At 50.1% G+C, this 15,912-nt stretch overlaps 1 protein-coding gene across 1 annotated transcript in view; it reads right to left on the bottom strand.

Moving 5' to 3' along the window:
* The window catches only part of LRRC75A (leucine rich repeat containing 75A), a gene marked incomplete at both ends in the record, with an annotated part of 44,443 nt that extends 28,742 nt beyond the window's left edge, over positions 1–15,701 (bottom strand). The window contains 2 exons of the mRNA XM_079545286.1: positions 1,129–1,257; positions 15,441–15,701. Of these exons, the coding sequence (XP_079401412.1) occupies positions 1,129–1,257; positions 15,441–15,701 (390 nt within the window). The remainder of the gene's footprint in view (positions 1–1,128; positions 1,258–15,440) is intronic.
* Between the last annotated feature and the right edge of the window lie 211 nt (positions 15,702–15,912).

Below are 15,912 nucleotides of genomic sequence, written 5' to 3'. Positions count from 1 at the left end.
GACACACAGTCCCTCCAGAAGCACTGGGACAACACCTGGGGTGCACAGGGCGGTCCCCATGCTGGGCTGGATCTTGCTCTGTTGTCCCCCCAGCTGTCCCCACAACTCTACAGAAGCTATTGGAATGCCAGACGTCCCACCAGGATGCCCCTAACTCCTCCTCCACGCTTAGCAGAAAGCATCCCCCAGCCTCTTCCTACAGCTCACACCATTTCTTTTAAACACAATTTGATGCATGACACATTGCCGGGACACTGCACATCGTTCTAGGAGAGTTGTGCCATCCTCCTAAATTTACATGTGGGGGATTGAGGATGGGAGATTAAACCCCCGGATCTGCAGTGTCTCCTGCAATCATGTCTGGCAGCTGCTGGTCTTCCCTCCTCCCCTCTCCCCATTATCCATTGCGTTCTGAGCAATCAGACATCTTGTAACACTCTTAAGCCTACGCTGTTTTCTGGATCAGACACTGACAATATTGCTTATTTAAAAGGAAAGCCTGGGGAGAGAGAAAAACCCTAATTATCCTAACAGCCAGCAGCCACGACGCAGAGCCACATTTATCATAGAAGAGAAGCGAGCCAGCATGGGATTTCCAAAAGCCCAAACACTGCTATTGCTGCCAGGGAGCAAATGGGGCTGAGGGGTTTGAAAGCTCCCATCTGTGTGGGGCTGTGCTTATGGCAGAGCCCAACCAGCAGCCCACAAACTGGGCTTGTTCAGAAACCCGTCCTTGCAGGACAGCCAAGGACTCTCTTTGTCATTTGGGGTCACGATAAATATTGCACAAGGGTGAGGAAGGATCTGGTGTCCTTGCAAGGCAGAAATTGTTCCCAACAGGACAAGTTCTCTAGCACAGAAATGAGTAAAAGCAAGCAGAGATAACTTGCAAAACCAAGTACCAAGACCCAAAGGACTCACATTAGGGTAATGTCACTACAGTACCTGGAAAACTCACTATCCTGCAGTGAAACCACAATGCCTGAGCACATCTTCTCTGACCAAAGACCCATCAGCACTGAATTAAGGAGGATGCCTTCTGCCTGGCACTTGGCAAAGCCTTATGCTCCCAGCGGAGGCATTTTCCAAGCCAGCAGCTGTGGGCTGTGACAGTGCTGTGTTACCTACCGGCTTGGGGCAGTGGATGTACCTAGCGAGGCTGATGATGAGGTCATGAGTGATTGGATCCACCAGGTTCCGAAAGCTGGCATATCGGTAGAGGACATCATCCAGAGAGGTCGACTCCATTCCTAAATCCTGCAGGGTACAGAAGCAACATTAGACACAACTCCAAAGCCAATTACTAGAATGGATCTTAAATTCCCCTGCACTGATCATTATAGAATCACTGAGAATGGAAAAGACCTCTAATAACATCAAATCCAAACACCAACCCATCCTCACCATGCCTGTTAAACCACAAGGAGGGAGGAATGAGCCTAAATTTGCATAAGGGGAAGCAGAAGGATAAACTCAGGAGCTGTGGGGTGATGAAGCACTGGAGCAGGCTGGGAAGGGTGGAGGCAGGGATGTGTCAGGAACAGTTCAGATGGAGCTAATGCTGCCCTGGGGAGGGTCAGACCACTTGAGGGCCCCTCTAAGGCTATTTTCTCCAATTCTCAAACTTTAGACATAATAATTTGAGGAATTTTGGCAGAGAACTCATCATTCTGTGAAAGACATTAGTGCACAGGGACAAGGAGAGGAAGGGTTATATATAGTGTATTCCATTTGCTTCAAGTATTCCACTTCCACAGTGTTTTGCTCTTCAAAATCAGGGAGTAGAACTGCACTCGGATGAATGCACATTCCAACGAGGTCTTTTCTGATACCCCAAGACCTGAACAGCTCCCCAAGAAGCCTCACAGTAGAGATGCAGCCTTTACCCATACAAGAGCAGTAGGGTTGGACATGTAGAGCAGGGGGACCCCCAAAGCCAACTCTTCCAGCCCATCCTCGTAGTAATGTAGGTTGGACTTGGGGATCTTAGAGGTCTTTACCAACCCTAATGATAATACGACTGAGCAAATACCAGGTCAGAGATGGATGTGCAAACAACACTACCATAGGGGCTGACTTCGGGGCTAGGCAGCAGTAATCCCACACGTTGTTTTCAACACACCGGGATCTTTCAGGATCACACCAGGCTTAGCACCTAGCCACTTCCCTTCGAACATCTCAGAAGGCTGACAGTTTTCAGCTAAGATTAAAACACAGAACCAACCAATCTGAGCATTTCTCTCTCCTGGGAGAGCTCACGTCTTTCACATGGAGCATCCCCTCCTCCCTCCCCATACGCATTCCTTATGTGCAGATGTCTTTCTCAGCTGCTCCCTAAATCTCTCTGCCACACCAGCACTGTCTCTTCCCACCACATGTAATATTTTAAAGCCACTCAAGGCTGAAACTCGTCCGAGGCCAAGCGATGAGCTCATCTGCAATTTAATAACTTAGCACCAGCTCTGCTGTCAGCAAATCGCAGATTGTGAACTTGGGAGAACACGCCCAGCATCTGGCTCCAATCATAGGGCTTTTTACAGCACGTTCCCTTTCCCCAGAGGATCCTTACCTGGACAGCAAGAGCAGCTTTCAAGTTGTAAGGGTATATGGGTGAAAAACAGTGGTATCTGGCATCCAATAAGACTACAGCTGTCTGAGTTTTGGCTGGAGGGGTGTTTTCCTAGCATACGCCCAAAGACAGGCACAGGGCTGAGATGGTTTGTGACAGGAGAGGGGATATCTACATCCCTGGTACTCCCATGGAAGGAGAGTTCAGTGCCTTGTCCATGCACATCCAACAGCCCTATGCTGATGTCCAGGTTTAGATCCTGGCTGAAAGCACAGCCCTGCTCAGCTCATCCTCCCTCGCCCATGCCCTTCTTACAGAGTCTATGACTTATTTCATCCTTTAGGAGGCCAAGAGAAAGCCAAGATGCCTTCGGTCCCTAGCGATGAAAGTAGGAATTTAACTCCTAAGTGCAACAGGAAGAAACAATTCCTCCTTCCAAAGCATCCAGCAAAGGAAAATTCCTGGGCACGGCGACAAAAGGCACCGCCAGAACCCAGTTATGTTGGAAATCCAGCAGACCTGGTTCCCCCCTTTTGCAAGCAACCACCAAGAAAGAACTCAAACCACTGCCCAAAACCCGAACTCAGAACTCACCATTGCTTTCACCAGGCAAACGCTACATGAGCAATGCCGTTTTCCCCATGAAAAAGGCAAAATAAATGCAAGCGAGGCATCTGGGGGCCATAAGCCTCATTTATCTTTCCCTATCTCTGGGCACAACACCTTGCTGTTCCCCTCCTTCTGCCTGCCAGGAACTGCAGCACAGCAGTCAGCTCTCAGAGCTCCACAACCCAGCATCGTGGGATGCTCCCTGGGCCACCAGCAGCCATAAGCACTGGAAACCAAGCATGTTTTTCTCTTATTAAACCATCGATCACTGCAAATTGAATCACAATTAGAGGAAAATTCAGCTGGTCCACGCAAGAAGTCGTGAGATAAGGCGTGCTGCTCAGTTGCTGCCTTTATTAACTCAAAGGGAATGCAGTTAGTGGGTGCCCAAATGAGGTTACTGTGCAAAACACCGCCCAGAGCTCCTGCTATCACTGCTGCTCATAAATAGCTCCAGAGCTGCTATTTTGGCAAACACCCCTTCCAACACTGGGTCTTATCTCCACCACGAGTGTAATGAATTGCTGAGCAGAGAGGTTGTATTATAAACAAGCAGTGAGTGTGGAGGAAAAGAAGGATTAACGCTGCGTGCAATCCATCGTCCTCAGCAAGTTATCCGGGGGAAATGACTGCATGAGGTGGTCATCAGCAAGGCTGGACTGGAGATGGGCATGGGAGATGGACTGCACAAAGGCTGTAGGGCTGCTTTGTAGGGGGAGAATGAATGGGGACCAGCACCTGCGTCAACCCCGTTCACCCCATAACCATCCCCGTAGAGAAGGGTGCTGCAAATCTGTTTGTAACCTGCAGGACTGGTGCAAAACTGGAGTTTAAGTGCGTGGATATTTTCTGCTTAGGAGAACAAATTTTGGTTGGGAACCAATGATTGCTCATCCAACCTCAATTGAGGGTACGTTTAGAGAAGAGTCAATGTTTAAGGGAGGAAGTAAACATTTGCTTGGCAGATTGACTCCAATAATAAATAGTGGCAGCTCAACCCCCCTCCAGGAGGCTGCAAGTTTGGAAAGGAGGAGAGACGGATTAATGGGCAGAGATATGATGCCGCCATCCCAATAATAAACAGCTGTGAACAAGAGATTTGCTGAAGAATGTGCCGCATTTATTTTAAACTGCGAGGCAAATGTAATTATCCCAGTTGGAGTTTGGCCAGACCACAGCTTTTTCAGGAAAGTGCCTGTGGATATCTAATGAGGATGGATGGCCTCGGTTGCCCATCCCATCTTGGTGTACAGTGGGATCCCAGTCTCCAAAAGCTTAGAAACTTCACTCGGGGAAGGCAACTCCAAATAACTTAAGTCTATAACACGGGGCAGCGGCTGACCTTGTGCAAGACCAGACTTCTCCTCCCTGGCAAAGAGCTCTGAGATCTCAGCTGGAAAACAGAGCTGGAGGATGGGATGCATCTCATCTCCTGCCAGGTGAGGATGCAGCCGCGTCACATCGCCCCGATCTGCTGCCAGCTCGTGTTAAGCTGATGATTCACCCAGTTCCGAGCAGCTGGGCTGAGTCAGCCCCTGGATGTGGCTGTCTCTATCAGTTAGCCGCCAAGAAAAGCCCTTCTAATTAGCTTATCTGAGACAGTTCATGCAACCAGAGCAGGAATATCCCACTCGTGCTGCTCTCACCTTTGTTTTCCAGCCCAGGAAACGTGCAGCTCAACTCCTAGCTCTTCCGTCCAAGAGCAGCCCCAGCTGTTTTGCAGCAGGCCATTCACCAGTATCAGTGAGGTTTTTAGGTTCCATTAGGTCCCCCCTGTTTTGCTGGAGGCAAGCAGGAGCTGAAACACCTTCTGTGTTTGCGAGGGGACAAGAGATGCCCTACAGGCACTCAAGACTTTCATTTACGTATGCAGTTGTTGTCTTCATATGCACTGAATACTCACATGTCTTTGTAATAAGTATTTACAGAAAAGGGAAGAGGGTTCCAAGCAGAAGATAGAGATGACAGATGGGGAGGAATCACTCTCCATAACTTCCACCGTGTGGGCACACAGGTAGCCCTTCCCCACAGAGCAGCATTCACCCTCGCATGCCTTCCCCATTGGAAATGACAGCACATGCTATGACCAATGATAGTTGTCCAACCTCAGTAATGATCCATCCCACAGCCAGGATGAGTGCCTGCTGTCTGTCCATCCTTCCACCTCTCTGTCTTCCCTAAGGAGCCCCAAACGTCAGCCAGTTTCCTCTGACAATGGGAAAGGGGCAAAAATCTCAATGGTAATCAAGTTCCCAGAAAATTTGGGGAATCGATGTCAGGGAAAGGATCTGGGGAAGGAGCAGGACCTGGCTGCAGGACACCCCACGTGGCAGCAGATGGACAGATACCAGGACAGATGGCCTGCAGCTGAGCCAGATGTTACACAGCTGCTGTCAGGGTTGCCCAGCTGGGACCACAAGGAAGACACGGGGAGAAGCTGGATTTCTTTGGATCAACCTGCAGTAAAGTCAGCCTCACTTGCCCTGCATTGTCCCCACATTGTGCCCAAAGTCTCCTGCACCTTGCACTGAATCTACAGCATCAATATTACCATGTCACTGTGGGCCTACTGGACCTTCTCTAGTGCCCAGAAGAAAACAATCCCTTCCTGCACATATAATAGGGGCTTGCAATCCAATAACAGCTATCTAAAACCTGGTTTCACTTCCAAGCCTTAAGTTGATTATTATTGCATTAGCTACTGAGGCATGCATTGTTCCCGTTCAATAAATGCAAGCTGTACTTCAAAGGGACCAAATTTCAGTGGTGGAGGACTATACAAATGCTTTGACAATTGCTCTGGGATCCTCCAAAGCAGTTAGGTGCTAAAACAAACCCCCAAATCTTCCCAGGATCACAGAATCATAGGGGATGGAAGGGACCTCTAGAGATTATCCAGTCCAATGCTATGCATCAGTAGGTTCCCTATCAATCCTACTGATACAGACTTTAGTAAAAATGAGTATTGCTTATTCTTCAACACAGCTCATGCCCAGAGAAGGGCATGAGGGAAGCCATTGAAAGCAGTGCTCAGAGAGAGGGACCTGGAATTGAGATCAGATCCTTCTGAGTTCTGAACGTTCTACCCAATGTTCTTCCCATCAGGTAGAACAGCAGTGGAGCAAAACAGGCAAATCCCACAGCACCGACTCATTTTCTTACCTAGGACAGAGCAACAGAAATAGAATAAATGGTTTCCTCGGCTTCTAAGGGCTTGCCAAGAGCACACATAATTAATACGGACAACATGAATTTCAGTTCTTTCATTTGTAAATCCAGCATCATGGTTAATCTCAAACATGGACAAAGTCCATTAATAAAGCAGATTCTTGTAATGAGATTCAAAGCACCGGTACATTAATATATAACACCCTTGTATGGTGGAACAATCTGTGCCTCGCATAACAATCAGGGTAACTGTACTGCTGGGTATTTATATGGAGACACCGTGAAGATCAGCCCAGGCCACCTAAGGAGCTCAGCAGGATGTGGTCAGGTTGAACTTCCCAGCAATAAACCCTGATAAACAAGAGCACAGAGCAGTTGCAGAGCAGGGAGGACAACCAGGGAGGTCGTTATTCACATGCAAGGCTGGCACTCCTAACGTCACCACCCAAAATAATATATATCATGTGCCATCCCATCTTCATGGGAACGACGAGAGGAGGCTTCCCAGATCGCTCAGTATTGGTAGCGATCCAGTGCTTTGTTTTCACTCCGCCCACGGTCAATGGAAAATTAACAATATATTAATATACATTTCACTTTTCCCAGCTCAGCATGACAGCACCCGGCCCTGGGGCTCTTCTCCTGTGGTTTCTCTCTGCAGCCTGTTGGTTCTCCCTAAGAGGACCACAGCACTGCGTGATTTCCCCTTCACACGCATTTCTTGCATTGCTAATTCCTCCTCCCCAAACCTCCATGTGAAGCCTCTGGGTCTTTCCCATGGGGTAGGAGCTGCTGTCCCCTTGGGAGGGCACTAAGAAATGTCAAAGCTTCCCCTGACTAAAAAAAAAAAAAAAAAAAAAAAAGCAAATATTTCTGCTTTGACATTCAGTTTCAACACAGGCTTTTGGTTCTTGCAGCTCTGTTGCAAATTCCCTTCTACCCAATCACCATTGCTTGGGTGCAAAAAGAGGACCAGAAGGACACACTACGCACACACTCCCCATTGGGAAGGCAAAGCCCTCAGCCTCCATGCCCTGGGCTCTGATCCCCATAACCTTACACTACCCTAGGAGCAGAAAAGCTGGCAGCAAGGGAGAACCTGATACCATCCTGTCCTGTGGGTGGCTGAGCCATCCTGGGCACCCAACCAGACCCACGAGATGCTGTGGCTGAGGGATATTACCACAGGTGCTAGAACAAAGCCTTCAGCTCCCAACTCCCACCACATCCCCGGCGGTAGAAGCCGGGAACATTTACTTTCCAACTCCAAAATAGCCAACACTAATAGTTCTGACTGCCAGCTTTTCCTGAAGTTAACAACAAGAGGAAGAAGAACCCGAGAAGCCTTCAGGATATGGGATCAACTCCTTCACAGTGCTTTCCAGATACAACAGCAGGGCTGAATAAGCACTGAAACTTGATGCAAGACAACGAGTTGAGCAGGAGCAGAGCCAGAATGAGCTCACTGCACGGCCCCAGCACTGGCTGAGCCTTCCCTCACTGCTCCCATCAGGACGACCACGACCCTGGGCTGAAACATCTCCATTGGCCATGAACAGCCAATGGTAAATGGGAAGTGACCTCATCATTAGGTCCACGCTGAGATGTGAGTAACCACCACCAGGGGACCACGAAATGGTTGGGTTGGGAGGGACCTCATAGCACATCCAGCCCATCTGCCTATTTAGGGACACGGTTAGCGAGCATGGTGGTAAAGGGCTGACAGTTGGACATGGTGATCTTGGAGTTCTTTTCCAACTTTGATGATTCTATGACTTGTTCTAAGCACCTCACACCCAGCCCAGCAGTTCTCCAGCAGTGCTGTCCCTGTTGATGCTGTCCCCATTGCTGTTGTCCCCAGTGAGAGCATGGAAAGCTGTACTCAGTGCCTCTGGCATGCAGGCACGTGGCACAGCAGTGGTTATTTGCTTCAGGAATGCAGGAGCAAAGCACAGGGATAAAAGCCCTCACAGTGCAACCATTGTCCAGAAGCTGGAGGTGAGGTTTTGGCTGCTTGCAAGAACGCCCATGTCATATAAATGGCATTTTAATCCTTCATGTCCAATTACACAGAAGTTTTTGCAGCATTTTTTAGGATGCAGTAAACGTAAATAAGAAAGATGACAAGCTGCTGGGGGTGGAGAAATCTGCAAGCCCAGTAGTGAGGTGTCACTGCTCCCCTGAAATCAAGGAATGCAAAATGCCCTGGGACTCTCCTGCCCCAGGAGCGTTTAATCCCTTTGGGGTCAATGCAGGTTTCCACAGCTTTGCTCCAGCACCATTGCTGCAGGGAGGTGCGAGCAAACATGAGTCCTTCTTACAGAATACGTTTGATTTACACAGTGCAGAAACACCAAAAGGGAATTAAAAAAAACAAAAAAAAAAAAAACCCAAAAAAACAAAAACACAAAATGGCTTTCAGGAGAGGAGTTTTGCATATTTCTTTCTGTGTGTTTGTGGAGAACAGCAGCTGATGGGACGAGATGACAGCAACACACACAGAGATTCCTCACCACGTTTCAGGGCATTAATCTCAGCTGAGCTGCTGCTGTCTGCTGAGCGGGGGAGGATGCGTGGGTGCAGCTGGGCTGCCCCGAATTCCCTCTGCAGATAGAGGGTGGGAGGGAAAGCAGCCTGCCACTGAGTGAACAGTGCCACGTAGCACGACGCTGCAATGAAAGCAGCCACTGCCTACAAAGGAGCAGGGAATGACAGCGTTGGGTATTGCATTGACATTGCAATCCCAGGTCAATGCACTCAGGATGTTAAGAGCAATCCCAGAACCCAGAGCAACCTCATATCCTGCAGCACAAGGCAGCCTGGCAGGAGTCAACTCATCAGTCTCAATCACTCGTGGCACCGAGGGGCATGGTGGGCATGGGTTGGGGGTGGACCAGATCGTCTTAATGGTCCTTTCCAACCTTAATGACTCCGTGATCTCACAGCCCAGCAGAGCTGCTATAGGCAGGAACAGAACACCCAGGGACATTCATCCAACAAGTGCTGGGTCAGGGTCTTTTCCAGACCCACTGCAACATGTGCTCTGTGCCATGAGCAATACTTGCAACCTGCTTGGATCACTCAGCCTGGGGATGCTCTGCTCCTGATACTGAACACATTGAAAAGCATTCTGCATTTGGATTATAAACATCGCTTTCAACTGAAGAGAGGATGGAAAACACAGCCCAGCTCCCTGCAATAGAGAGAAGAGAAGGCAATGGCAGCAGGCACAGCATAACACCTGCAATAAGCCGTGCTGAATGCTCTTAATTCCTCTCCAAAGCTTTCCTGCATGGACAAGCTGTACTCACGCAGCCCTCTACTCAGTTTACCAGGCAGGTAGGCTGTAATTCTCATTACACAGGCTGGTAATGACCCCCATAACAAGGCAGTGATTCTGTCTGCTGAGATGAAGGTTTCTCTGAAAACAGCCTGAGATAAGAGGCACGCTGACTGGGAAGGCAATGGTGGAGGTGAAAGCTGCAGCAGATTAACCCCACTTTTCATAGAGTGCTCTCAAAGCCTCCCAGTTTCCCAAAAGGACCCTTCAACATTTCAATCTGCACCACTCAGAACTGGGAACCTTGTACCCATACATGCATATATATTTTTACATACACATATATCTACTGTTGAGTGAAAACGCCATTTACTCTAAACCATGCATTTCAAACAAGCAATTGAAGAGGCTGCCCAGGGAGGTGGAGGGATTACCATCCCTGAAAGAAACAGAGATGTAGCACTGAGGGATGTGATCAGTGGGCATGATGGGATTGGATGTGGGGACCTGAGAGGTCTTTTCCAACCTGAATGATTCTATGAGGGCAAGCCACAGTCAGTGTTTGCCTGAAATACTTATCACACTTTGAGATTCTATCAGATCAAATCCCATTTAAATGCTGTTTCAATCCCTAGTTTTCACCTCCACGTAACTTGAGTTGCAAACAGAACATAAAAGCCTACAATCAGTCACATAAACCCCAAGCCCACCACTCCTCACCAGAACAATGCTATGCACAACTCATCGCACAGCTGCCATCTGCCTGCATGGGGAAAGAAGCATCACGTTGTTCCCAGTAGAATACACCTTTTACAACCAAATGGGAAAACATCCTCTTGCTTAAAGAATAACCAAACAATCCTACCCTTAAAACCAGGCCCAGATCCCCACATCCAACCCCAGCTTACCCCCACCATGCACACTGACCACATCCCTCAGTGCCACATCCCTCAGTGCCACATCCCTATGGCTCTGGAACACCTCCAGGGAAGAGGATTCCCCCACTTCCCTGGGCAGCTGTGCCACTGCATCACCTCTCTTTTTGAGTTGTTCCTAATATTCAACCTAAAACTCCTCTGGAAACGCTGACCCAGGGTCTCTACCAGCTGAGCAAGGAGGAGATTTATCCAGGGTTTGCCTGGGTTCTCCTCATAATGTCTTTGCAGCAAATGGAGCCTGCCTGGGTGCACTGCATGCGTTGCAATAACGCATCCCCCAACACCCTGATTTCTGTGCACATGCTTCCTGATCCTGCTGGAGGCACAGGGAGTTTTGGGACTGAACCAGCAGTGAGTGCACCGCATCGGCCCTCCCTCCATCCCTGCATCTCAGAATCCCACATTTTTCTTAGGACAAGCAGTAAGAGCCCCCTCAGAGGGCTTTAATTAAACCAGGGCTGTTCAGATGCCGAGCAGACAGCAGGGCGCATCCACCCACACATCCCATAGGGAAAGGGAAGAGAACAGAAGGAATCATGATGGGAAGCAAAGAAGCAGAGAAAGGACAGTGCAAGTGAGCAGCTTGCAGCAGAGCACAGCAAGGAGACCAGAGCTGTCATCATCTGCTGTCAATGCTTCCAGCAACCTAAGGGTTAAAAATAACTGCAGGGAGCACTGCTTTCATCAGCAGCTGGGACCAGAGGAAACCAAGCAGCGGTGTGGAGCTCTGGGGCCTCTCAGGCTCTGTTGCCCAATTTCCACCTCTCTATGTCACAGCCATTGGTGACAGTGTCTCCAGCCCAGTGCTGCCAACTTCCTCCTCCTGTCCTCAGTGCTCAGCACTCCTGGGGCAGTAGTGATGCTGCTGGGGTCTGACAGCAGGGGCTGCAGAATGGATGGTCCCCAGGCCTAGCACATGAGTAGGCACGGCACATCTAAGTGGATATATTCAACCAATTGTGGCACCTACGGGGCTGAAGTCATGCTTCAAGGCTGGTGTAAAAGTGTTTGGGGCATCTTTAGGGCAGCTGGTTTGAATCTTAGAAGAGAAGGCACTGAAAATCATCTCTTTCATCCTGCCAGCACCTAACAATCATGACCAGTTCATCACACACAGCTATACTACACAACAGCATCTGCCTCCCCAAAAGGCAATTGGGGAAGGAAATAACCTGGGAACAATCTGACCCACCACAAGCGATCCCAATGCGCTTCTCTGCCAGCTTCCCTCTGCAAGCCAAGAGCAAAGCTCTGAAGTGCAACCAAAAAACAGATGAGGAGGGACTAATTAAGTAGAAAAACACCACTTAGAACAAACAACAGTAAACACACAGCTGAAACAGAGCTCTGAAGCCATCCATGCCCTGCTCCGAGGAAGGCTGCTATCTCCAACCCCAGCATTGCTGCCTTCCCCCAGTGCACCAAATCCTGCCGAGACCTAAAGCCCCAGGGCAGGCGAAGGGCTCAGACCACATTTAGCCCAACCTCATTCTTCCAGACCAAAGCTTCTGGGGTCTCTGGTCCCTCTCTCCAACCCCTCTGCAACCCACGACCGCCGCAGTGCCAGCAAGAAGCCACCTCCCAACTCACAAAGCTTTGCCACACCTCAGACCTTGCAATTAGGCTTCCATCCATCTTCTCCCTCCTGATGCTTTTCGGGGATGCTTTGCCCTGTTCTCCCCTTTTATTTCACTCCCAGCCCCTCTGTGCCCCACACAGGTGACGGCTGAGCCCTGATGAGAGTAGTGAGCTGAGCCAAAACCAATGGCAAATTCCTCGAGTGAGACGTAATGTGCTGGGAAGCGCCTCACCACTTCGCTTGGGAAAATGATCCGTTTGGCAGCCGAGAGGAGGAAAACATGCTTTGTTTTACAAATCCTCTCCCCAGCAGGAGAGACACTCCCAGAATTTAATATACTGACAGTGCTTGGCTGCTTTAACCACCGAAACCCAAGAGAGCTTCAAAAAAGAGAAAAAGCACAAAGCGATGCTCTGTGTAATGCAAAAGCCCATCATTTCCCGCAATGGGTGATGGGCACAGCCATCCACCAGCACAGTTCTCCCACCTGTGCGAGCTGTTGGGGTTAGGGTGATGGGTGAGAGTGGATTCAAGGTTTTCCCAAGTGCTGACACCTCCACTGACCCAGTTCTCACCATCTCCCTCTAAAAATTGCCTACGGGAAACCAGAGAAGCTCATAGAATGAATGAGGTTGAAAGGGACCTCAAAACCCACCCTGTTCTGACCAGTCTTGGGCTGGTTGTCCCCCAGCAGCACAGGCTGCCCATGGCCCCATCCGTGACACTGTGCACCTCCAGGGATGGGGCACCCACAGCTCCAGACAGCAGTGCCAGGGCCTCCCCATCCTATTGAGTAAAGGATGCCAACGGGTAAATCTAGGAAGGCGCCTTGCAGCAGAGAAACTAGATCCAGCAGAAGGATTATCACCATGAGAAACCAGCGGCCCCATCCCAGTGACTGGGAGGTTCTTGTGGCCATTGCACCCCAAGCGTTGGCCTCACTGCAATGAAAGTGTTCCAATGTATTTCCACTTCTCCCGAGCTGCATTTAACTGCCAAAAGCAAACTATGTGGAGCACAGGAGGAGGGCTTACAAGAAAACACGCATCATCAAAAGAGCGCAGAGGACAGTGCTTGTCGGGGAGGGGATTTTAATTCTGCAGCTTGGAGTCAGGGTAGACCTGCAGGCTCCAAGGAGATGACAGCATTACCAGCACAGAGGAAATAACAAGAGGGATCTCCAGAAAAGAAACCATCAATATATCAGACTGAGCAAAAGGAGCACAGAATGGCTTGTGTTGGAAAGGACCTCACAGATCACTTTGCTGTGGGCAAGGTGGCCATAAGCAGGGTTTCAATGCCCTGCCATCTTGCTGATCATTGAATCCAGTTTTGGGGGGGCTGGCAGGCAGGAGGGGTTCCCACAAGCCTCTTCTTGCAGCTCATGGTTGGGGCAACGAGTTCAGTCAAAGAAAACCAAAAAATCTGCTGCCTGCCAGCATACTCATCCCACTCAACCCAAGGATGGAGCACCTCCAGGAGGCAGGGACGCTGCCACCTGCCCCCACGTTAGCAGGCTGAGCTCACTTCAAATCTTGATGAAATCAATTGGAAAGGCTCCCAGTGACCTAAAACAACAGTCTCAATGCAATTGAGAGCACTAAGTCACTCGGTTTGCTGGAAAAGCCCCAATTTCACAGCTTCATCAGCATCCCCACAGCCAGAGGCAGCCCAAAACAGCCCACAGCACTGGGATCTGCTCAGCGGGGCATCCCACAGCTGCTACCTGGAGGCGAGGAATAACACTGCCTCATTACAATGTGCTCTATTATAGTATCTAGGACAGAGCGTTCCCTATTTTGACACTCTAAGATCTATTTTATCAGTGGGAGCTCTTCAGAACTGCTCGTGCACAAAGACTGATCTGATTCTAACAGGTTTGTCGCTGCCATTTTTCAATGGATTTCTAGCTAGAGACTCCTTTTTTTTTTTTTCCCTAGACAGACAATGGGAAAAACCTGGACCTGAAGCAGAGAGAATATAGAGTAAGTCATCTATTTCACAGGCACAGAGATTATTTCTTGTGAGGGGAGGCAGGCGTGATACAAACACCCTCTAAAATTAGCACCATTCTAGAAGGATGAAGCTTTGGCATGGATGAGGCGGTGGAACTTTAGGGCATGGAGCTGCTATCAAATGGGGTGAGGGCACATTCATCCTAAACCAGCAGTGAGGTTCAGAACCATTCCCATAAGGGACACAAAAAGAGCTGAAACCACTTGGGTTTCCCAGCTGGGCTTCCCCAAGGCCAGCATTAAGTCATGGATACCACTGGGATGCAGTGAATGGAAATGTGCCTCGGGGTGGGGCAGGTGATGGGGTCAGGGATGTGAGCTCAGTGACATGTGGAACAGAAACTGAAGAGAATGGCTTTAGTTTAGAAGGGATCTTAAATATCATCCAGCTCCAACCCTCTGCCATAGGGTTGCCAACCACTAAATCACGTCATCTAGAACTACTTGCAAAAAAGTTAACAGGACCAGAAAATGGGGTGAAAAAATGCAAAAAAGCAAAGCAGCAGCACTAAAACAAGAACCACATGGGACCCTGGAGCAGCTGTGCTTGATGTGGACAGGCTGACACAGAGCAGAGCCACAGGGCTGGGAGCTGCTCCTGATGCCCAGCAAAGAGCAGAGCGCTCCCCAGCTGGTAGAACAGGTTGTGCCGAGCCCTGGGGATCCGGGCAGAGAGAAATGTGGCTCAGTCTGTTGTCTGTTTGCATGCAAAAAGTGCAGTTTTTCAAAGCTCAGCATGCCCCAGAGCCCAGCGCTTGGGTCTCGTTATCGCCGTCTATCAGCAGAAATGGTTACATGGCCATTTGTTGGACGCAGCGCACCGCTGCTCTGTTTGCTCAAATCAACTTTCTGTAGTGCTGCTCCTCAGTTGACGCCCAGCTCAAGCAGGATTCCAAGGGGAAAGGTCTCAGGCTCTGAGCATTTCACCCCCTGCTCCCACCAGCCCCAGCCAACGCAAGCAAAACTCCACCGAGCGACGCATTGAAAAGAACGCACTAAAAAAGCCAACTGCCAACTGTTGGCATTGCTAAGCCTGGAAGAAAAAAGCTGATTCTCCAACGCTGCTGGCTCTGATTGCCTCCGAGCTCTGCAGAGCTGCTTCAAACCAGAGAACTTTCAGAAAGTTGGGTGGGAACCTCCCCGAGTGGGCTGTGCTGCAAAGCCCAGATCAGCACAAGCAGCAAAGGGAAGGAGAAAAAATACAGCCAGGAGGGCGACCCTAAATCGACTTCTCCCCACCCCAAGCAGGCAGCCCCCCCTGGAGAAACCCGTGTGTCCTCACCTGCCGCAGGTGCCTGAGCAGCTCGGTGGCCTCCTCCTGCTTGCCCTGCTTCACCAGCCCCAGCATGTCCTGGATCATGCAGATTCTCCGATGGTATGGGGGGAGGTTGCCGGCCCCCTTCCCAAACTTCTCACCCGATTTCACCACCAGCGAGGCGAGGAAATCACCCCTTTCCCTGGGGGATGTTTTCTTGCGGTGATGGGCTGGGGGGCTCTCCCCAGCACTGCCTGGCTGGCAGCCCTTGGTCTGCTTGGTGCCCATGGTGTGCTGATCCCACAGCCTTCGGGCTGCATGCAAAGGTGGGAGCCTGGAGCTGGCCAGCACAGGGCAGGGTGCGGGGGGGGGGGACAGAAGAGGGGGGCACAGAGAGGATGAACCCCTTGGGTTATGAGGGCATAGGGGGTTGCAGAAAGGGATGCAGGGGATGCACAGAGGGTTTGGGTGCACGCAGCAGGATGCAGAAGGGGATGGG

The sequence above is a fragment of the Tetrao urogallus genome (assembly GCF_951394365.1).
Source record: "Tetrao urogallus genome assembly, chromosome: 20".
Taxonomy (NCBI): domain Eukaryota; kingdom Metazoa; phylum Chordata; class Aves; order Galliformes; family Phasianidae; genus Tetrao; species Tetrao urogallus.
This window is presented reverse-complemented; position numbering and strand designations above follow the sequence as displayed.